The sequence below is a fragment of the Phocoena phocoena genome, chromosome 15 (genome assembly GCF_963924675.1).
Source record: "Phocoena phocoena chromosome 15, mPhoPho1.1, whole genome shotgun sequence".
Lineage (NCBI taxonomy): Eukaryota > Metazoa > Chordata > Mammalia > Artiodactyla > Phocoenidae > Phocoena > Phocoena phocoena.
Genome location: NC_089233.1, coordinates 601,311 through 623,071, shown reverse-complemented (window position 1 = coordinate 623,071; position 21,761 = coordinate 601,311). Strand labels below are relative to the sequence as shown.

The 21,761-nt window shown below is 62.3% G+C and overlaps 2 protein-coding genes across 2 annotated transcripts in view; one reads left to right on the top strand and one right to left on the bottom strand.

The window, feature by feature from the left end:
* The window catches only part of C15H7orf50 (chromosome 15 C7orf50 homolog), an 87,179-nt gene that overhangs the window by 40,810 nt on the left and 24,608 nt on the right, over positions 1-21,761 (top strand). The window lies entirely within an intron of this gene.
* On the bottom strand, positions 7,641-8,636 carry GPR146 (G protein-coupled receptor 146). The gene has a single exon (XM_065893702.1). It carries the CDS (start codon positions 8,634-8,636, stop codon positions 7,641-7,643), a length of 996 nt encoding a protein of 331 aa, XP_065749774.1.

Sequence of the window (21,761 nt, the reverse complement as noted above, 5' to 3'; positions counted from 1 at the left end):
GCTAAGGTTGTTTGGAGGGGCAAAGTCGGCCCAAATCCGGGGGACCCAGCCGGAAGGTCTCGCTTCGCCCGGGGTGGACAGATTCAGAGTCCTGGTGGGTGGGTTTGGAGTGGTGGAGCTAAGGCAAAGCAAACAAACAGAGGTGCTGGTTTACTGCTTTGGGGGACGCAGCTCTTCCACGTTCCACCACTAACTTAAGAAGAGTGAACCCCAGCTTTACGGCATCATCTTTCTTCCCCCACGCCGTGGGCTTTCTGGCGGGGGGCCATGGACGTGGGGTCCACAGATGGGAGCTGGTGTCCTGGCGTGGCCACGGCTTGTTGCGCCTGGGCCACCTGAACTCTCGGGTCCTGGCCTCCCCATCTGCACGGCGGACACCAGAACAGCCTCTTCCTAGGCTTGGTAAGCTTCGCGGACAGGAAGACCCTGCAGAGCCCCTTGCCGGGGTGGGCGCTGGGGCGCTGGTTTCCCCATCGGGCCGGCCCACCCGGCAGGGCTCCGTTCCCTCTCCTCCCCAGGCACGCGAGCAGAGGGTAGAGTTCGTGGCTTCAAGTACCTTGCAGACCCACATGGATGCCCACGCCTTCCTTTGCTTTCAGAATCCGGCCCGGGGGCCAGGTGTCCTGGCGGGTGGGACCTGGGACCTGGCTCCCTGAGCCCCTGGTCTTGGAGGGCCCGCCTGGCGCAGCATGGTGGGTCTAGGGGCTCCGAGCCCTCCTCCCGGCGGGGCCCCGGCCACACACCTGACCGAGCGACAGCCTCCTCACCAGCCGGGCTGACCAGCTGTCCTCAGCTCCATTCCTGGGTGTATTTGGGAAGATAGCGTGAAACACTGGAGGTGTTTTCTCCGGAAATCGTCCACGGTCCTGTCCCACCCCCCGTTCCCACCCCTCTGTAGCCTGGGATCCACTGTAGCCTTGAGGGTCTCCCTTCCCCTTCACCCCCAACGAGAAGCGGGGGGACAGGGCACAGAGAGGGGTGGGTGAGCTCTCAGGAGTCGGGGCACCCACCACGGGCAGACACGGTGGTAGCACTTTCTGCACGGATTTGCTCCGAGCTGACAGTGATCCACACGAGGCGGTGCAGGCGTGATCCCACCTTACAGCTGAGGTGTGAGTCAGAGCGATGACGCGGGGGTCGCTGGTGGCGTCCAGCCCTGCGCCTGGACTGCCGGACCCAGGAGCCGGAGGGTGTGTCAGCATGTGCCCACGTGAGGTCTGTCATCGGGGGGCATCTGGCCTGTGAGCGCAACCCACGCCAGGCGCCTGGCATCCTGGTGCCGGTCCTCGATGGTCGGCGTCTGGCCTGGCCAGGTGGGGCCTGTTCTCGGCAGCCGCATGATGCAGCCCGAGCAGGATTCGCCGTGACGTTGGGTCGTTTCTGGGTTTGGGCTCTACGAGCAGAGGTGCCATCAGAATTTGTGGGTGGGTTTTCACCTGAGCGTAAGTTTCCTTTCCCCGGTGAGCGCCTGAGGGTGTGCTCGTGGGTTCGCAGGGGAAACGTTTGAGGCACGTGAAGCAGCCAGCATTCTCCCACGTGGCCGGCCACCCGCCCTCCTGCCGGGAGCCTCCCTTGGAGGCTCTTATGTGAGGCTTGGAATTTCCCGGGAAGACAGACCCCCGGCTTGTTCTGGTGCCAATTTCAGACCAAGGGCCAGGGCTTCTGGGGCCCTTCCCTCAGCCTTGCAAAAGGGTCACCAAGGTCCAGCCCCGGGTTCCCCGGGAGCACCCGTGGCCCGAGCCCAGAGGATGCTGTGCCCTCCGTGGCAGCTCTTGGCCGCCGCTCCCGACACAGTCCTGAGAGGGTCTACAAAGCGGGCCTTGCTCACCAGGATTGCCTGGGTCAGAGGGTGGGGAGACGAGCCCGTCCCGGTGGTGGGGGTTCTGTGTGGGGTTTGGGTGGTCCTGCGTCTACATGGAGTAGGCTCCACGTCAGGCGGGAGTGCTGCCAAGCCCCTCGGTGCTTTGTGTGCTCCTACACAGTTTTGCAGACATCTCAGTGGGTACGTAGCTACGGTAGCGCGGTGACCGTCATTTACTAACCACCGCCTCTGTGGACGCTTGCTTCTGAATCTTTGCCGTCATGGGTGCTTTTGGGTCCTGAGTGTGAACCTGTGCAGTCAGGGTCGCCCCAGTGGTTCTGTGCATCCTCGGCTGGCCAGGACGGGGCACGGCCTCTGCCAGGCTCTCCTGCGAGCACTTGTCACCACGCTGCCCTGTGGTCCCATCTGACTCAGATACTGACCTCTTGGGAACTGTCTTGGGCTGCGTCTTCTGAAGGGCCTCAGCACGCTGACTTGTAACCCTGAAGGTGCGTGAGACGTGGTGACCGCCCCCACACCCTTCGTGTCAGCCTGCTGGTGGGAGGGGGCGGGCGGGCCACATGGCTCTCTAGCCCTTTCCACCCGGCCAGTCGCTGCCTGCCTCGTGCCCACCGGCAGGACTCGGCCTTTTAGGGCCTTCCTGGCTGCGTACATGTCCGCTCCAGTCCCCTGTGCTACGCAGACCGGGGGCCGAGAGGCCAGGTGCGGCAGCGTGGTTGACGGTACGCACGTGGACCCTGGGTCTCTCACGGGTCCTGCCTGGGTTGGTGGCCCTGGGTCACAAGGTGGCGACTTCCTGCTTCTTCTCCCTCCTCTCTCCTTCCCTCTGAGTGTCTGCATAGACTTTTTTTTTTTTTTTTTGCAGTACGCGGGCCTCTCACTGTGGTGGCCTCTCCTGTTGCGGAGCACAGGCTCCGGACGCGCAGGCTCAGCGGCCATGGCTCACGTGCCTAGCCAGCCGCTCCGCGGCATGTGGGATCTTCCCGGACCAGGGCACGAACCCGTGTCCCCTGCATCGGCAGGCAGACTCTCAACCACTGCGCCACCGGGGAAGCCCCTGCATAGACTTTTAATTCCACGCTCGCTGTTGTTTTTACGCTCAGATAGTCCCAAGCGAGGCTGAGGGGAGAGCTCCCGGTCCTGTTGACACGAGCCATTCGTCTTCTAGCTCTTTCTTGCTTTCTGGTGAAGAGAGATGCCCGAGGCCAAATCTCTAAGGAACCCTGACCCTTCGTGTGACCCTCTGTAGATTTGGAAACTTCTGTGTGCACAGGTGACGGGCAGTCCCCGCGGGCCTGGCAGCTGGCCATCGTAAGCAGGCCCCTTCCCGTCGCACCAGTCGCTGTTGCCTCTTTCTTGATAAAAAGTTTTTCTACAAAAGCTCCAGCACTTCTTACAAGTCCATGTCACCTGACTGCTTTGCTCGCTCTTTACCTTCCTGCCGTGGCTCGGCCCCTGCGTGCAGTGCTCTGCCTTAGTGACCCGACTGCTGGAGGTCAGAGATTCGGCATGAAATCCAGTGTCGGGCTGCCCCCGTGAAAGCCGGGCCCCGTGGGCTCAGTGCCGCCGGGTGTGCGTGTGCGTGTGCGTGCGCACGCGGAGCGGCACCCCGTGGGCCGAGCTCACCTTCCCTGCTGTGAGGGCATGTCTTGTAAAAGCAGGATTTGCTGTGAGTCCTGAGAGACCCGAGGCTCCTGGGCCAGAGCATCTGCACAGCCCGACTTCTGAAGGAAACTCTGGGAAACTCCGGGAAGCGGGATGGGGCCTCCTCGTCTGGGGTCGGCGCTTCACGCTGTTAGGAGCTGCCGGGGGCCAGTCCCGCAGGCGCGCCTGCGTGGAGAGTGAAGGGCCGCGGCGGCCACTGGAGGGCGCCCCGTGAACACACCTGCTTGGAGGCTGGCAGTCGGTCACCCAGCCGCCTGTTATCCTGCTTAGAACCTAAAAGCGCAGTCCATCGGCGACCTGCCTCGTGGGCTCACGTGGTGGTGAGGGCGGGAGGTTTTGCAGTGGCCCTGCCCCCTCTCCCCATGGAGCAGCTGAGAAACCCACAGGCGTGAAAGAAGCGCTGGGTTCTCAGTGTCCAGGGCGAGGAGTGTTGACAGATGGCACAGCTGTGTGAGCAGCCCTCCGAGGAGCCCTGGCCTCGCGGGAGCCCTAAGCGAGGCCAGTGGGTGTCTGTCCCCTTTGGAGGGTTGTGTGTGTGACGTGCAGAGCGGGAGTGAGATGCTCTGTCACCGTCTGTACCGTGGCTTTGGCCCCGCAGTGACGCAGGCACGTGGGATCCGACCTGCATTGGCCCCGTGGACGCACCATGGGCCCTTGGACGGCTCGGCAGCTGATCCACGTAGGACTTACGGGCCCCCACGGCTGCGGGCGTCCAGACCCACGTGGTGCAGGGTCAGCTGTGAAGAGGACAGAGGAGCCACAGAGTAACTGAAGAGGCTGGGGTTTAAGTCATGACGGGAAAAACCTGTTTCTGTGATACTTTCTGCTGTTTGTCGACACGTCACACACCCCTGGAAATACACACGTAAGAATTCAGAAATTGGCTGATAACGATCACATAATTCAGTCTTCAAGCCTGCGAGTCTTCAGCAGTTTCCTCTTTCTCAGGTACATATGCAGCAGTTCAGACCATCTGGGTGGATGTAACAGGCTCGAAGTGACAAAGCCCCCAAATTTACCAGCTGACTTTAAATTCAGTAACTTGATGTGTAGTTCAACTTCTTAATGACTTATTCCTGGTTTATCCTTTGTCAAGTGCCTTTTTTAAAAAAAAAAATTTATTTATTTTTGGCTGCGTTGGGTCTTCGTTGCCGTGCGCGGGCTTCTCATCGCAGCGGCTTCTCTTGTTGCGGAGCATGTGCTCTAGGCACGCGGGCTTCAGTAGTTGAGGGCATGCAGCCTCAGTAGTTGTGGCCCGTGGGCTCAGTAGTTGTGGCTCACAGGCTCAGTAGCTGTGGCGCATGGGCTTAGTTGCTCCGCGGCATGTGGGATCTTCCCGGACCAGGTCTCAAACCCGCGTACCCTGCATTGGCAGGCGGATTCTTAACCACTGCGCCACCAGGGAAGCCCCTCAAGTGCTTTTTATAATGGAACAAATGTTTGATATCTTGATGTATCTGCTACAATTAGCAAAAGATCCAGTTTCCTACACTAAATTTTATAACCTTCATGAAATAAATTCAAGGTTAAACTCACCTTTGGGATCTTAAATAATGAAGCATGGCAAGGTAGGTGAGCTTTTGTCTACTGACAAAAATAAGATCGTTAACTTTAAAATCATAGTCAAGAGGTGTCAGTAGCAGAATTAACGACCTTAGAACATAAACTGGAAAACTTCTGGTATCTTGCAAATGCATTTGAAGAATATAGGACTGGTAAGTTAAGAAAACAGGATTGAGGGGACTTCCCTGGTGGTCCAGTGGTTAGGATTCTGCTTCCACTGCAGGGGGCATGGGTTCAATCCCTGGTCAGGGCACTAAGATCCCACATGCCGTGCGGCCAAAATAAATAAATTAATTAAAACACACAGAGAGATTAAAAAAAAAGGATTGCGTGTACCATTCACCTTGGCTTTTTCCAAGTAGTTCCTCCTTCTCTTCTAAGTGGCTCGAGTCTACGGCCACACCACCCCGAGCCCCAAAATCAGAACGGCTCAAAAATTCACTGCAGTGTTTGGCAACGTGGCAGGAGTACTGGGAATCAAACCAAACATACTGGGACAGCAGGAAGTGACCGAGGTGAATTCAGCATGAGATCGTCAAGCAAACGTCCACAGAAAGTAGTTCTGTGTTGTGGCACCAGCGGCCGAGGCAAAGGTGGGCTTGTGCCCTGCGGCACGGGGGCCCTGGGGGGGGTGTCTGAGATGCAGCAGACGGGCCTGCAACTGAGACCCCACTGTGTCCCTCTGTCACCAGTAGAGGTGGACACCGGGACGGGGGAGGGACAGAAACGCGTGGCTGCTGCTGTCTGACACCTCCCTACCCAGGAGGCCCCCAGAGACTAGACAGCTTGCGACCAAAGCCACTGAGAAATTGATCAGAAATAAAGTGATTTCAGGCCCCCTGTCCTGTTTGGGGAAGACCAGCTGGGCTGAGCGGTGCAGGACTGCAGGCAGAGATCTGGGCGCTGGGGGTTTACCTTTTCCCAGGAGCCGTGGGAGCAAAGAGCAGAAAGGGAAGCGGGGGTGGTGGGGTGGTGGTAGCTTTTATTCTCAGCTCCCACGGGGCTGCCGTACCTGCCGGGACCCTGTGGGGCGCCCTCAGCACAGCCCACTGCTGAGGCAGCTGCTGGAGGAGCTGAGGGGATGGGGAATTTGAAGACAAATCCCACCACAGCCCGGGGCCCTGGAGGCGGCTGTGCTCTTGTCACCAACCGACCGGAGCCGCCCAGACACCTCTTCAGTCCCTCCCTCCCCATCCCCGAGGTTTACTGTCCAGAACCATCCCCAGGGCCACATCGGGCAGGGCGGGGACCATCCCCGGCATCCAGTGTGTGTCTGTGCTTTTCTGCACAGGCTCTTCAGCCTGGAGGGGAAACAGTCTGCACGTAGAAAAGCACTGCAGCTCACTCAGGGCTCAATTTCCCAAGAGACTGGGACCAAATGGGGCGATTTCCCCGGTTGATGCCACAGAAAAGAGCCAGCCTCCTCCTCAGGGCAGCTGGGTGGTCAGAAGTGAACATGCGTGTATTTATGTGGCAGAAGCCCAGGGGCTGGGGCAGCGCCCACCATCACATTCATCTTTCCTCAGAAAGGTAACCTCGTACCTTTGCTGCAAACTTGAAAAACGAATCTTTGTTTCTAGGGAGTTTGGGGGTTTCAGAACTGAGGGTTGTGGGGCAGTAATTTCTTCGTGAAGACTTGGGGTGGGGGAAGGGAGGCTCCTCTGCGCCCCGCCCCGTCGGTCAGGTCGTCTGGTCTGTACCGTCCCGTCTGTCTGTCCCAGGAGCAGGCAGCACCCTTGTGGCCCCGGTGACGCCCGCCTGTCCAAATCCCTCTTTCCCGTCGGCAGTCCCATCGGCTTTCGGGTTAGGTTAGAAATCCTAACAGCACTTTTCTTCCTTCAGTTTATTTACTTTTGTGCACTTTGGGGACTTGTTTAGGACAGACCCACGCTGGCCCAGCGACAGCGGACGTGACCCGGGGGCACACCTGGGGTCAGGAGAGGCCCCGTCCGGACTCTTCGCCCACCACGTCCACGTGGACGCAAGTCGCCAGCAGCCCCGGCCCCGCGAGCCCACCACCCACCCATCCCCCGAGTGCGCTTCCGTGTGTCTCCTTCATTTTAATACCTTCTGACTTTCCTACCAAACGCCTCTTCGTAAACAACAAAACAAGAGGGAGGGGGGATGGAGTATTTTAACAATACAAAGTATAAATAGTGGCGTTAGATTTTCATCACTCATTTGAAAGCCAGACATGAGGCTGAGGGAAGCAGGCTGCTGCAGGCGTGGACCTGAAAGGTGCCCGTAGGAGACAAGCACACACCCTGCGGACGGCCAGGTACCCCGATGGCACAGCTCATCCTCACACCTGGCGCCTGCTGCTCGGACATCACGGCCTTGGCCTCAGGGTGGCTTCTTGTGGGAGGACACGGGAAGCTCCCAGGGGACTTGCCTGGTTCTGCCTGGTCTCCTGGGGAGAGGGAGGGAGGGAGCGAGTGATGCAGGGCCAGCAAGTCTCCTGGATGCCAGAGTGGGGGGGGCGGGGGAGGGAGGGAGCAAGCTGCGGGCGCGGGGGACCCGGTCACTGCGGGCTGTGCCTTCTGCCACGCGCCGTCTGCCCCTCGGTTGGCCGAGGCCCGTGGAGCAGCGTCTACGCCATCACCGGCTGTGCCCCCGCTTCGTCCAAGGAGCAGCTCTGGTGCCCACGTTGCAGCTTCTTCATCAGCCGCCGGAGTTTGCCGGGGAAGTTTCTGTCCATGTGGCGGTAAAGAAGCGGCACCACAGCGCTGCTGGCGAAGGCCAGGAACCTGGACAGGTCCTTGGCGAGGAGCAGCGCCCCCAGGTGGTGCCCGTCCGCTGGCCTCCCCCGCGCAGCCAGGACCGTGCGCCCCAGGAGCGTCAGGTAGTGGGGCGTCCAGAGCCCGAACTGTGCACACACGGTGGCCACCAGCAGCCTGTGCGCCGAGGGGTCCGGCTGGCCCGCATCCCGGTCGAGTGGCGTGTCCTCCTTCCGGATCCGCGCGAGGAGCACGAGCGCGTACAGCACGGCCAGGACGGGCACCAGGTACCCGCTGAGCAGCATGATGGCGTCGGCCGCCTCCGTGTGCCGCACCTGGGAGCACTCGGCCAGCCTGGCAGCCACGTGGCCGCAGATGTAGAAGAGCAGGGAGGAGAAGCCGGTGAGCAGGGCACCGCCCCACACGAAGCCGCACACGTGCCTGGTGTTGTAGACACTCGACATGTAGGTGCGCGGCAGCGCCCGCTCGATGTAGCAGTCGAGGGCCAGCAGCGCCGTGGAGTACAGGGTCACCAGCGCCGCCACGTTGAACAGCACCAGCAGCGTGACGTGGACCTCGCTGCCCGCGTCCCACACGGCCCAGCCGGCAGCGCCGGGGCCCAGCAGGTGCGCAGGCGCCAGGGCGCCGAGGACCAGGCCGGCCGCGGCCATGTTGGCGAAGTAGACGTCGGGCATGGTCATACCGCCCGGGTCGTGCAGGTTGACCAGCAGCAGCAGGGCGTTGTAGCCGAGGCCGAGGGGGACGCCGACAAGCAGGTAGAGCAGCGAGAGGGCGGACAGGGCCCGCTGGACATGCTGGCAGGGGAGCTGGTCCTCGCCGCCCGTGCCGTTGAGTGGGCAGCTCCACATGGCGGGCTGTGGGGAGAGCAGCGCGTGAGTCCTGCCTTCGACCGGACCTGGGCCCCTCCCTGCCCCCTGAACCAGCTGGGACGGCCAGAAACTGCCACATGCGTGTTTTCTGTGGTCGCAAGGTGGCGGGAGCCTCCCTGGCCCCGTTTGCCAGGGAAACGTACAGCTCTTGGAGCCATAACGTGCCTGCTGTCACCTTTTGGTGATGGGTGGTGACTGGGTGGGCCACGGTGACAAAAGCCTGTAGAGGAGGGGGTGGACCCGAGGCCTGGCCTCCCGCAGCCCCGTCAGCCCCCTCCGTGGGAGCTGCAGCCCTGCCGGCGCATCCCTGGTTTCCCATATCAGTCGCGGAATCCTGCGATCACCCTGCTCCACGCTCCCCACCGTCCTGCGTCTGGGCCGAGGCGTGCCAGGTCGGGGTGACGCAGGTCCCGAGCTGCTGCCCTCCTGCCGGCTCCGTCACGTCTGGAAGGGGCACGGCCGCTGCAGGGACACGGGTCCTCCCTCCAGAGCCCTGGGGTCAGGGGAGCCGGCGGGAGCTCCAGGCAGGTGACACGCCCTCGTGGGGTCCTCGGAGCCCTCTGCGTCCTCTTCTTGCCGACTCAGTGCTGGCTCCCTCTCTCCCATCTCCGTCCCAAATGCCTGCAGGCTCCTGCTTGCTGAGCCACGGCCTGGAAAGTGGCTGGGGGCCGGGGAGCCGGTCCACCAGAGCGGCCTGTGCGTGCTGTGACCAGCCTGCGGCCTGGTCCCCCTCCACTCCGGCCTCACACGGCTCACAGGGCGTCCAGCAGCCCCCGGGCCTCAGTCCCTACCCTCCTGCCGTCCACGCACTCTCACTCTCCCACCACGCCTGCCCTGCCTCACTCCGGGCCCCACGTCTCCTGGTGCCTGGGCCACACTTCTGCACGCGTGGGCGTCCATCTGCGGGTTCTCGTGACGCCCCCCCTCCCGGGGCGGGTGCAACGGCTCTTCCCTCTCTGTTTCCAGCCAGTTTGAGGCACGAGGGTTGTGTCTGGAAGGACCAGCGTGTGGGATGGGCAGCCCTGCCCTCTGGCTCCCCCCATGGCCCCACGGCAGGTCCACTGGCGCCCCCGCCCCTCCTGGGGGTCCCCATCCATGTGGCTCAGCCAGGGGAAGTCAACTGAGCAGAGGTTCTCGGAAACCGAGGACAGAAGGGGGGGCCCTGTGGGCTCGTGGGCCACGGCCAAGGAGGGCAGGGGGGAGCGCTGTCGGAGGAGGGGCAGAGCTGCTGTCAGGGGCCCTGCCCTGGCTGAAAAATGGCTCCGTTCTTGGGAGGTGGTCACGTGGAGTCAACCTACTGAGAATTTTCTTCACACACTCATGTGCTCGTACAGCCTGCTCACTCGCCCCGAGAGGGGCTGTGTCTCAGGAGTCAGTGCCGGGTTTTAGATTAAGAACCTACCCGAGTTTGTGTTCTGGCAGTTCATAAACACAGAACTTAGAAACCCTGCCCCATGAGCTACAAGCAGCTCTGTGTGCGTCCTCTTAGTTATGAACTGTGAGGACACTTCTGATCTCAGGTGCAGATAGTGAGCTAAAAGTACCAGTTTGCACTTGCTTTCCGTCCATCTTTGCTTCTTGTCCCTAGGTTCTTCCTGGAGGCCCCTGGTCTACAGGTGTCATTCAGAGGGCCCAGGGCAGGGACACCTGCTGGGGGGGCCGCCTCATGCACAGAGGAAGGTGCCTGGCGTTTTCTGAAGTGGGGAGGCCCATCCTCACCTGCGTGGGCACACAGGGTGAGAAGAAGGGAAGGAAGCAGACGGGTGACACCGCTGGCACCGAGGGGACGTGTCACCGGGACACTTGCAGGCTGGGGATGGGGGGCCACCTGGCTCAAGACTGCGCGGGCGGTGCCTGTGGGCTTCCAGGGGAGCTGGGGGATCTCATTTGGGGACGCTTGGCAGGTGGCACTGTGACACCCCCAGACCTGCCGAGCGGCAGTGAGCCTGGCGGGAGAGCAGCGGTCGTGTCGGCGGCAGGGCAACCGGTCAGGCCCGCTCGAAGCCCAGCCGGGTATCCCGAGGACGGTGGTGGGGGCGGCCGTCCTGCCCTGTCCAGGTCCCGGTGCTACTTCTGCAGGGTGCCCTGCCCTGCTGGCCGCAGACTGGCCCTGCCTCCCCCCCTCGCTGCCTGCAGTCCCCCCACTTCCCTTTGTGCTCTGGTTTTGCAAGTGCTGGAATCTGGGAACAAGACCCTCCTCCCCACCCCCGCACCCCCAGGCCCTGTGAGGAGGGGGCCTGAGAACAATGGCTTGGCTCACCCCCTCCACACGGCTGGGCTGGGCTGGGCTAGGCTGGGCTGGGCTGTCTTTCCAGTTACCAGCTCTGTTCACTTACTTCCCGAGAAAGAGGAACTGGAGAAAGAGGAACTGGAACGGCTGCCAGCGCAGAGACCAAGATTCCAGGAAGGGCCCTCTCTGCGGTCCTGCCCCTCCCAGAGGCAGGAGAGAAGGGGCCAGGTAGGCCCTGAGCAGCTGGGCTCCTCCCCTGTGCCTCGGCGGGCTGTCCCTGGTGGTGCCGAATGTGGAGCGTTTGGCGCTTTTCATTCTGGAAGTTGTCACATTCTCCCCAAGTGGCAGGATTAATAATCCCACTTCCAGTGGCCCCGTCACCTGCTGCAGCCCTCTCAGCTCCAGGGGTCAGCACGAGCTAGGACCCCAGTGGCCTCTTGTCCAGGCTGGCCTGAGGAACAGGCTGGTCCTGTCGCCCTGTCCTTGGGGCCTACCTGACACCTCCTGGTCAGAGCTGCCCGCGCTGCTGCCCGCTGGGCCCCTCGAGGCTCCCGGGCCTGCCCTCTTCTGCGCCCTCACGCCCTCCCCCTCCCCCTCCCCCCCACCGGCTCTGCCCTGTCCCCCCAGCTCTGTCCCGTCCTCCCGGCTGTCCTGTCCTCCCGGCTCTGTCCTGTCCTCCCGGCTCTGTCCTGTCTGGCTGCCCTCCCGCCTGGCCTCCTCCGGGCCCGCCTCCAGACTCGCTGGCCCGGGTGGCCGCCTTCCTCTCATGCTTTCGCTGTGTCTCCGCTCTCCAAATCTCCCCCATGCCTCCTCCGGCACCAGCACCCAGTTGCAGCACCCACACCAGGTCTCGTCCACGGCCCCTTCGTCAGACAAGACACCAGGAGTGGCCCCGACCTCCTGTCCTCCCACGGGACTGCACCCAGGGGCCCTCCGTGGACTCCCACTCCTGCCAGCCCGGCTGGGTCCCGGTTCCATGCCCGAACCTCTCTTCTGCCTGGTTGGGATCCTGGCCTCCTCCCAGGGACCCTGCCTGACTTCCCTCCGCTGGGCCCGGGGAACATACAGGTGTGTGCACGTCCACCCAGAGGCAACCCAGTTGCTCTCGGACCCCGGCCTGCGGTCGCCTCTCTTCTGCGGCAGGCGTGCCGAGCCAGGGCTGCAACCAGCCTCGGTCCACGGAGCAGGGCCGCGCCTGACGCGTGCAGGCGTGTTGCCTCGGGGATTGCAGCGATGCCAGCGGGAGGACCGCCGAGCCCCGATCGTCTGCTCGGCCGGCGTGTGGCCCTGGGCCGGGGGAGCGGGCTGGTCGGCACCCGTGTCCTGGCCCGGCAGAGAAGCGGGAAGCAGCTCCGCAGGCTGGCACTGGCACGCGCCTCGGGCCGTCCGCGGTGGTCCAGTTTCAGCTTTATCCTGTTCCTCCTATAAGGGGGTTAATCACTGATCTAAAGGTGACTTGCACCCCCGCCGTCTTGCTTCTGATTATGCTTCTGAAGCAGCAGCCTTGGCCCTGCCAGCACGGCGGCTTTCACCGCGTCCGTTCCCCGGCCTGGTCCCGGCATGGCTGCTATGCAGCGGGCGTCTGGCCAGTCTCGTTCGAGGGGATGGAGAGTCTTTAGCTCCGGGCCAGGGTGGTTCCAGGCTTGGGGCCAGCAGTGGAGAGGAGAGAGGAGGGTGGTCAGCCTGGCAGCGCAGAGAGTTACCTCGCCTGCGGGAGGGCACCGCCGGCCTGAGACTCCAGGGTGGATGGAGGTCGTCTCTGTGGGCCGGGGTGGGGGGGCTCAGCTGGCTCAGAACGTTGCCCCTGGCGCTGAAGCACCTGCTCAGGGTCTTTCTCTGCAGGCTTGGCTGCATGCATGGCACGAGAGGGTAGCCTTGGGAGAGGCTGGAGCTCAAAACTCATGCTGCTTTCAGAGAGTCTGAGAGGACCAGGAAGGCGGGTGGCGTTGGGCCCGATGAACAAGCTGGCCTGCGCGTGGCCTGCCGGGGCTGCTGCTTTGTGAGTGTGACGGGGACGCTCTCAGGCCTCCCTGCCCACCTGCTGCGTGCGCAGCACCGGGGGCTGAGGGAAGCCTTCAGGGGAACACAGCCGAGGGCACCACTGCCACAGCACGGAGGGTCCCCTCTCGGACCCCAGTGGCCTTGCCCTCTGGAGGGAACCAGGCTGAGGCCCCAGGGCCAGAGGTTCACGGTCAGACAAGCTGGCGTCCACCTGTGGTACCTGGGCAGCGGCACTGCCACTGACCTCAAGCTAGCCCGTCGGAAGGGCATGGTGATAGGGCGGCCACCTCCAACGGGGCAGGCAGGGCGAGCCCTGCTCGGGGCTGCCGGACGTGGAAGTAGTGGTTTTGTCTCCACGGGAGGCCCAGGGCACGGAGCCGTTTCGGGGTTCTGTCCCACTGCACCCGTTTCTGAGGACTCAGCTGTCTCTAGAGCCCCCTCTCTTCCTTGACCCTCAACTGGAGTGACTGTCATTCATCACAGATGTTCCCGTGCACAGAAGTACTGATAGTTTTCTTCCAAGACCCTCTCTGGGTTCCAATGATTATCTTTCAAGAAGACGTTCTCCCAGACTCGCCAACTTCCAGCCCTGGGAAGGCTCGGCCACCCCGTGGTCACGCTGTGTGCCCCTCGGGTGGGAGCTCCCTCGGCTGTGCTGGGCGGGAGGCTCTTCGGCGGGGTCGTCGGCATGGCACTGAAGAGCTGTCTGCTCCAGGCTCGGGCGGGGAGGAGCGGAGACACCACGAGAGGAAAACCCACGGCCGCCGGGCTCCAAGCGGGATGCTGACATGAGCACAGCGTGCGGCGCTGGCCGAGCACCCCAGGGCAGCTCTCCTGCTGTCTTGAATTCCGGAGAAGATGGTCCCCGCTCTGCTCTGGGCCCTGAGCAGGCACTTCCAGGATGTCTGCCGCTCTCTCTGGCACCCAGGAGGCCCTGTCGGATGGCCCTGTGGCCTGGGTGGGTGCCGGGCTGTGCTGACTGGAGTCACATGTGGGCCGAGAGGGTCTTGCGGGACACGGGCTTAGTGTGGAGGCCCGCTCTAGGTGGGCGTGGCTGGGCCTCAGGAAAAGTGAGCTGACACGGTATAAACCACGCCTCTGCTCAGCGGCCCAGGAAGCCATGAAGCCCAGGAGGGGCCGCCGTGTCCAGGGCCGTGGGGGCAGCGCAGTGAGGCAGCAGCTCCCCCCCAATGATCGGTGACTGCGGGGCCCTGGCGGGGGACTGGCCACAGGCCTGGTCAATGGAGCGCAACAGCCGGGGCCCGCTGTGAAGCGGTGCCCACCTGGGGACCTCGGGGCCACGGGGTGCACGTCCAAGCCCTGCTGCACCAAGGGCCCTGCTTTTATACTTAGAGAAGGCAGCTCAGATGCGCCCCCTGGCCTGACTCAGTCCTCCCCTCGGGAGGGACCCACGCTGCCTGCTGAGAGCTCTTGCCCGAGGGCTGCGAGGGAACCAAGCAGTGGCCTGTGAACTGGGCCGAGGGGCCGAGACCGGGACTCCACATGGTTGACGACCGGGCTCCCTGGGCACCCTGCTCACAGCTGCCTGGCTTTGGTCCCTGGGTCAGGAGGTTGTCGCGAGGGTGGAGTATGTGCCGTCAGCGGATGAGCCTGGCCAGTCCCCGGCGTGTGCAGTGGGCTGCGGTTCCTCCTCCTCCTCCACGGTCCGTTACTGCAGAGGAAGCTGCCGCGTGAACTCTCACTCAGACTCTCTGCCAGCTGACACGTGGGGAGAGGACGCTGGCGGAGAGAGGACAGAGGGCTTGAGTGCGGGCACAGGCCAAGTGCGAGTTCTCACGGGGAGAGGCTGCAGGCCCCATCAGACCCCACAGCACAGCTCAGAGTCCCTGGGACCCCACTAGGGCCTCGGTAACAACGCAGGCAGCTGAGCTGGGGTCCCAGCCCCGTGGGGCTGGTCTCCACCCCAATGGCACCCCTGCTTACAGATGCTCCGCCGTCCCTTCTTTCATTCTCTGCTGGCAAGGACTGCACGTCAGTTGGGCTAGCTGCTGGAAGTGTTTTGAGGCCAGATGTCAGCGTCTTTCTTCCATGATTTTTTTTTTTTTAAAAAAGAACCCAGAACGGTATAAACCAACCCTTCAAAAGTGAATGTCCACAGGTAACTAAAAACCTTGCTCAAATTCAGGACTACAGTGTACGGTGATCTCTGTGGAAATTGGAGGATGCCAGGAGCGCGTCAGAGCAGCAGCCTGGCGGGGCGGGGAGCGGGCGGCTGTGGCGGGCAGGGGGTCCTGAGTGAGCGTGTGCGCATGCATGAGTGTCAGCGTGTGCGCGCACACAGCCCGCAGAACCAGCTAACTCCCGTCCGAGGTTGCTGAACTTGTCCCACTGCACCCGTCTGTTTCCACCTGCCGAGAGCTCCCTGAAGGGGGAGCATTCCTTGATCCGTGCCCTGCAGCCTGGCTGGCTGTGTCCGGGAAGAGGAGGCCTGAGATGGTGTTACAGGCTTTTCCCCAGAGTGCCTGGGCAGTGCGGCTCGGCCTGGCTTTAGTCCTGGAGACCCGCGCGCACCGTAATACCTGGACTTCAGCTGAACGCTCTGGAGCCCTCAAAATGCTTTGAAAATGACTCCTGAATGTTTATTTCCTTTTGTAACAGCGGATAGAGGCTCTAGCTACAATTAACATGCAGCTGGTAGGAGCCAGACGCTCCGGAAAGGCTGATGTTTTCATAGGTCTTCAGTGTAGACAGCTTACGCCTCTGATTCCTGTCACAGGCGCTGCGCCTTCCTGGCTGTGATAAGAAACGGTCCATTCTGTAGATGGAGTGTCCTGATTTTTGTAGCCTGTTGCTTTTGAAGGTTCTGAACCGAAGAGTGGTGAGCGGGAACCAGGCAGCCTGCCTCAGGCATAAACCGAGCTGCCTCTGGCTCTCCGTGGGAGAGAACGGGCACGTCTGCCGCTCAGGAAGGGCTGCAGGAACGGGGACCAGCGGCCCGGGACACCCGCCCGGGGTCCCAGGCTCTTCACCCTGGGAGAATATGGGACACGTGTTCTCTTGTTTGTGGAGCTCTAGTTTCTTGCCTTCTTCTTGTCCGCTGACTACCTTGGTTTGAGGCTAATGCTCCTTCCAGGTAATCTCAACCAGGGGAAAACAGAACCAGGAAGACTCGCTCAGAAATTCAATGGCCACACGGAGAACAGACCGGGCCTCCGCTCAGGTTCCGCAGCCCGGCACCCTGCTGGGCTCCCCCACCCCACCCTGCCTCTCCCTGGAGTGCTCTTACCTGGGCGGTGCTCGGAGCCACAGATCTTATCGCTGCCTGTGGTTCTTTCCAAGGGAGGAACGCCCATGACACTTGGTGTAATAGCCTTCCTTGGTTCTCATTAAAACTGGGAAACTCCTAGGTGCGCTCTGCCCTCCCACCACGTGTGTGGGAGGAAGGGGACCCGAGGGGTCGCATGGGACAGGCGGCCCGTGTCACCCTGTCCCTCTGCTATTCAAGGGGGGCTCTGTTGGCAGGTCTTGGGGGCCGAACTCGGCCCCTTGGCCGCATCACGTTTTAGCTTCTCAAATTAGAAAGTTCACTTTTACTCCCTAGACTGAGTCCCCTCCGCTCTTTGATGCCTGGCTAGTGTTCTGGGCTCCCGGGCCTGTGAGACCCCGTGGACAGATGCAGCCTGGTGTGGCCCAGTCGTGCAAGAGGCTTTAGCCATAGAGCGCTGAGGAGCCGGCGGCGAGCAGGGGGAGGTAGCTGGGCGCTCTGCTGAAGGAGGGAGCAGCCTGGGTGTGTCCTGTGCAGAGCACAGCAGCCCTCACCCCAGACAAGCCCTGGGGTGCAGCTGGGGCATGAAAGGCCGGCGGCAGGTTGTATTTTCAGGGTCCAGATGACATCCTAGGGCCTGGAGGATGGATGCAGCTTGCCCGAGGAGCACCTTCCCCTCCCCGCCCCGGAAAGCGGCCAGTCCCTCTTCCCACCAGCAATCATGTACGCATGCTTCCTGGCAGGGATCTTTGCAAGCATGTCACTTTTTCGTTATATAATAGGTATAAGCAGCTCTCCGTTCTAACCTAAAACCCCACACACCCACATCCAGCGGCTATGCGTGCCTTTCTCCCGTCACCTGCCTGCCAGGGGCTTCTGAGTTCCAGGGACCCCAAGTCAGTGCAGAACTGATACTGTGCTCGTCTCAGGGTGTTTCCCTACCCCCCCAGGGAGGCAGGACAGCAGTGGTCAAGGGCAGGGCCCCCCCAGCTTCCTCTCCGTGACTCGGCACAGTACGCACTCACCAGATGAAGCTATGGTTTTTCAAAGCCTGTTATCTTAGGACTTCTTCATTTAGGAAGATACTAGAGGTTCCGGTATGGGGAGCTGGACCCTGCAGCGGGTCATGGAGTGTGTGGCCGTCCCCTCAGCATAATTTTCAATAGGGCCTCTTTTCCCTCTCAGTGGCGCCCTGGTGGGGAGCCAGTTGCGACGGTAGTGTTAGTGTCTGGTCCCCCTTACGCGTGGGCAGCCTGGAGCATGGTCAGTCAGAGTCTTCGTGTTCACACTCTCGCGTCTGTAGAGGCCTGGAAAGCAGGCTGCTCGCCCCCCGGGTGACTGAAGGCCAGCCCGGCTAGATGCTGCAAACAGAGCGGGGAGGAGGGGGCCGCTGCTCGCAGAGGCACAGAGCTGGTTGTCGGCAGGTGGCCTGGAGCTGCCAAGTGAGTGCACATCCAGCGGTGGGGGAACAGTCTGTCAGGTCCAGACGCACCCTCTGTCTCCCCACCCTCTGTCTCCCCAAAGCCCGGACGGACGGACTGCGACACTGAGACCAGGGCCCCACTGAGACCATGAACCCGGCTACCGTGTTCATGTCATTAACTTGGTGTTGGGTTTCTGGTCCTGGGTAGATGGGCGCTCAGAGGCTGGGGCACTGCCTTCTTCTCAAGTTTTGAAGGAGCCTGATGCCCAGGGGTTTTTATCTTTTTATCAAGTGTCCTAGACCATTAACGACACTTGATATTTCCATTTAGACGTTGCTCCAGAAGTTCCTAAGATTTTGTAATCATAAAAGGGGACGAAAGTTACAACCACGGTGACCCAGGAGCAGGCGGTCGGTCCCCGGCAGGACATGTGAGGAGCCGGCGGTGTTGCTGAGCCTCCTACGCGGCCAGCAGCTCTCAGCTGCCCCGAACAGGTGAATGACCGCAGGGCAGCGGCCCCGGCCGGCTGGGCTCTGCACGGCTGGAGGGCAGCCACGGGCGGGGACAGCGCTCCCACCCGCCGGGGGACAGTGCCCGGGCGGGGCCGAGGGGACCCGAAAGTCAGAGCTCAGAGCGGAGCACCGGCCCCGGGCCGCTGCGTCCCGTGCTAGTGCCGCGCGGGCCGAGACCCCGAGTGTGCCCATCCGCCCCCGCCCCGCGTTCGGCGCCCACTCACCGGCTCGCTGGGCCGCGGACCGCGCAGTCGCCGCGAGGGGGGCAGCTCGGGGCTCCGAGAGAGGCGGCGGGGCTGACGGCGCGCACGCCGTGCGGGCCTGTGTACACACGTGACCGCGCCGCTCCCGCCCCGCCCCGCCCCGGGAGTCCGCCCCGCCCCCGGGGGCGCGCCGGTGGCCGGCCGAGGTCCTGGGCGGGCCAGATTGCTGAGTCAGAACGCGCTCTAATCCGCAGGGGACAGGCACCCCGCCCTCGGAGGTTGTAATCGGGGCCTGCCAGGCGCACCTGCTCCTGTTCCCCAAGTGTGGTTGCTGGCTCCAGGTTCACCCCCTACTTCCTGGCCTGAGGAATTTCTTTGTAAACAACTGGCCGCAGGAAAACCATTTAAAGAGACAGTGCACTGTTTGCAGCCTCATTGATTCCGTAGTTGCTGTTCTAATTGGGTGTTGGGAAAGTTACAGAACAAGGTCGTTTTCTCTGCTCTAAGGCTTGTGCTGTAATAGTGCTCCCGGCAACGCGATCTGGCTCCAGAGCTAAGAACATTTCTGAAAATCCACGTGTGCTGTGTGACCAGGGGTGGACGGAACAGGAATGATGGGAATAGTAACCAAGGCTGGCCCTGGGTGTCATGGTCCTGCCGGCTGGGCTCAGGACTCCACCTTGGGCCATCCTGCTTGACAGGACGGCTTCCTGACCCAGGGATCGGAGAGGGAAGTTGGGGGTCAGCTGGGGGACCAGACTGCCTCTCGCTCTCTGTCAAGGTCATGTACAGACTCCTGGGGCCCCCACCCTCCCCTTGGCCCTGTTGTCATTACCGTAACTTGCTCGCCATGCCAACACCAGGTCTTTGTGGCAGCAGGCAGGCATCCAGCCGTGGGAAGGCTAGTCCCGTCAGCCGGCACTGACATCCAGCAGCAAGGGAGGATGGGCTGTGTGCCAGCTTCTGTTCTGGGCCCTCAGAGCAGCCTTTCAAGGTATATGCGCCATGTTTCATCAAGTCGGAGACTCCGTGCGCGCTGCACACGCCAAAACGTTATGGACCGCTCCAAGAAAACAGTCGGACGCTGTGTGTTGTAAGAAGCGTGCTGCTCTGAGAGTCGCCAAAGTGAGGAAATATGCCTTACCATCAATGGAGTACGGCTCCCTGCTCGTTTTAAATTGTACTGAGATTCAGAAAACGTAAGCAGCGTGCCCGGGGTCATGAAGCAGAGTGGAGCCAGAATTTGCACTCAGGTGGTCTCTGCTTTCTAGATCAGGGCTTGGGACTTTGGGTCGTCCTAGCGATCTGCCTAAGACATGTTGTTGTCTACTTTTTTGAAAGGCCTAGGACCCCAGAATTCCTGGTCAGAGTCCCTGGAATGCCAGGCTCAACAAGGTCTGCCCACGGGTGCCCACGCCTGGTGAGCTGCCGATCGTAACTGGGAAAAGCAGGCGCTCAGCCCCGTCCCAGCCCCTCAGCCCCTCGGGTCACCCCATTGCCTTATCTGCAGAGAAAGACTTCCTCCACCAAGCAGGCCCCGGCCAGGGAGAATGGCAGAGTCTGTGTGTGTCGGGGGATCTTCAAAGAGGACTCACCCTCCAGCTGAGCCCAGATCAGCGTTCTCTAGCTGGGGAATGTAAACACGCTCCGTGGGGCCCCAGCTCTGTGGCCTGCTGCTAGCTGCTCCCAGAGTTCAGGCCAACTCCTGGGCAAGACCCAGGTGTCTGCAGGGACAGCTGTACCGTCCTGGGGGCAGGAGGTGTGGGAAGCTGGTCCTGGTTCATGGGTTTCCAACTGCATCTCTGGTGTTGACTTTTGAAAACCGCGAGGAGTCGGCCTCCCCTGCTCTTTCTGGTTAAGGCCCCCAAGGAGCAGTCAAGTGCTCCCAGGCCCCAGGCCTCTACCTTTGTAGTTGCACACGCCGTGTTCACAAGGCTGGTGCCCTAACTGCGTGCCACACGGTGCAGCACTCTGGCCAGCGCTCCGCTGGGGTCGTGGACATGACTCTCCGTGGATGCAGACTGCTCACCAGTCTTGAGACTTGTCTTCCCCGGTTGTCCTCGAGCGGCAGTCGATCCCACGCCGGGGGCTCTGGACTGCTGGCTGGGGACTCGAGGGTCACCTGCTGCAGGAGCCGCAGTTGGTCCTTCCCTCAGGGGCGGGGAGGGTGACAGCTGCCCTCACCGACAAGGCAGGTGGGTCTTTCTTTTTAGGAGTTCTGCCCGTTTAGGAGAGGCGCCTTTTTAGGAGTTTCACACCTACAAGGAAATGTGATTCTATGTGAAACGTGGGTCAAGGGCAAGGAACGTTTAAAGTTCCCTTATTAGTTCTTGCGAGTGTGGCTTGTAGTGAGGTTATGTGTTTTGATGTCTCTGTGGCTCTGTTACTATAAGTCGTGCTGCTCAGGCCCCGGTAGTTGACTTTGATAAGGAAGCGTGAGGGTCTGGTGAGAACCTGAGTCCCACCCTGGAGGGGCCGGGGGTGGACGTCAGTTGACAGCTGGGCCCGTGGTTTCTGTGTGGTCATCCTGGGTCGTCACTCTTGTCAGCGCAGTTGCCTCACTGCCTCCCCCTCCTTTCTAAATCCCACCCTACTCGGCCTCTGCCGGCACCTCTTCTGTCCTCCGTGGAAGCAGATCCTCCCCATTATTAACGTGAGAAGTGCCCGGGGTGGGTGTGTGACAGGGTCCCTGCCCTCGGCGTGCAGGGCCTGGCGCGGGGACCACCCAGACTCCAGGAGGGCAGTGGAGCGGCACCCGGTGTCAGCCCTGCCCGAGCTGTGCCTTTCCTGGCCTGGGGGAGACCGGTGGCTCTGAGAGGTCGGCACGCTGACGGGGCCCGCCCTCCAGGAGCCCCAGGCCGGCGCGAGGCAGGCCGTGAGCCGGGGCTCTGGTCCCCGACGGCGAGCACCAGGGACGCCGGCAGTCGGCAGGGGTGCAGCTGGGCCAGCCCTGGAGGAGGGCCACCGAGGCTGAGGCCTGGTCCCGGTGCTCTGTCTAGCCTGAGGCCGACGTGCGCTCCGCACGCCTAGCAGCCCTGGCACGGCCTTCGTGGTGCTTCTTAGGTCTGGAAAATGTGGCCCCTCCCGAGAGCCCCTGGGCGGCCGCCTGACGGCAGCCGGCTAGGCAATAGGGCGGCCCCTCCGGCTCTCAGGTGTCCCGACGCTCGCCCGACAGCGGCCTGCCCTCCCCTGCCCCGTGGCCGTCTTCTCATCCTGGCCTCCATGTGCGAGGGACCACCGACCCACGGTGGTGGGCCACGAGCCTGGCTGTGGCGAGGACGCCTCCCTACGGACGCGCCGCACGGGCCCCGCCGCCCACTCCGATTCCGGCGCCGCACTGCCCCGCGCACCCGCTGCTCCGCAGCCCTCGCCAGCCCAGCTGCCCCGGCTCTCGCACGGCCGCTCCAGCCGCGGGAGGGGAGACGAGGGCACGCCCCCACCCCCGCTACGGGGCACGCGCATGCAGGGGGAGGACGGGCACGTGGGGGCTCCACACCTGGGCTCCCCT

What these genes read in the sequence shown, in the direction of transcription:
- GPR146 (XM_065893702.1), bottom strand. Translation starts at nt 8,636, where the DNA reads ATGTGGAGCTGCCCACTCAACGGCACGGGCGGCGAGGACCAGCTCCCC.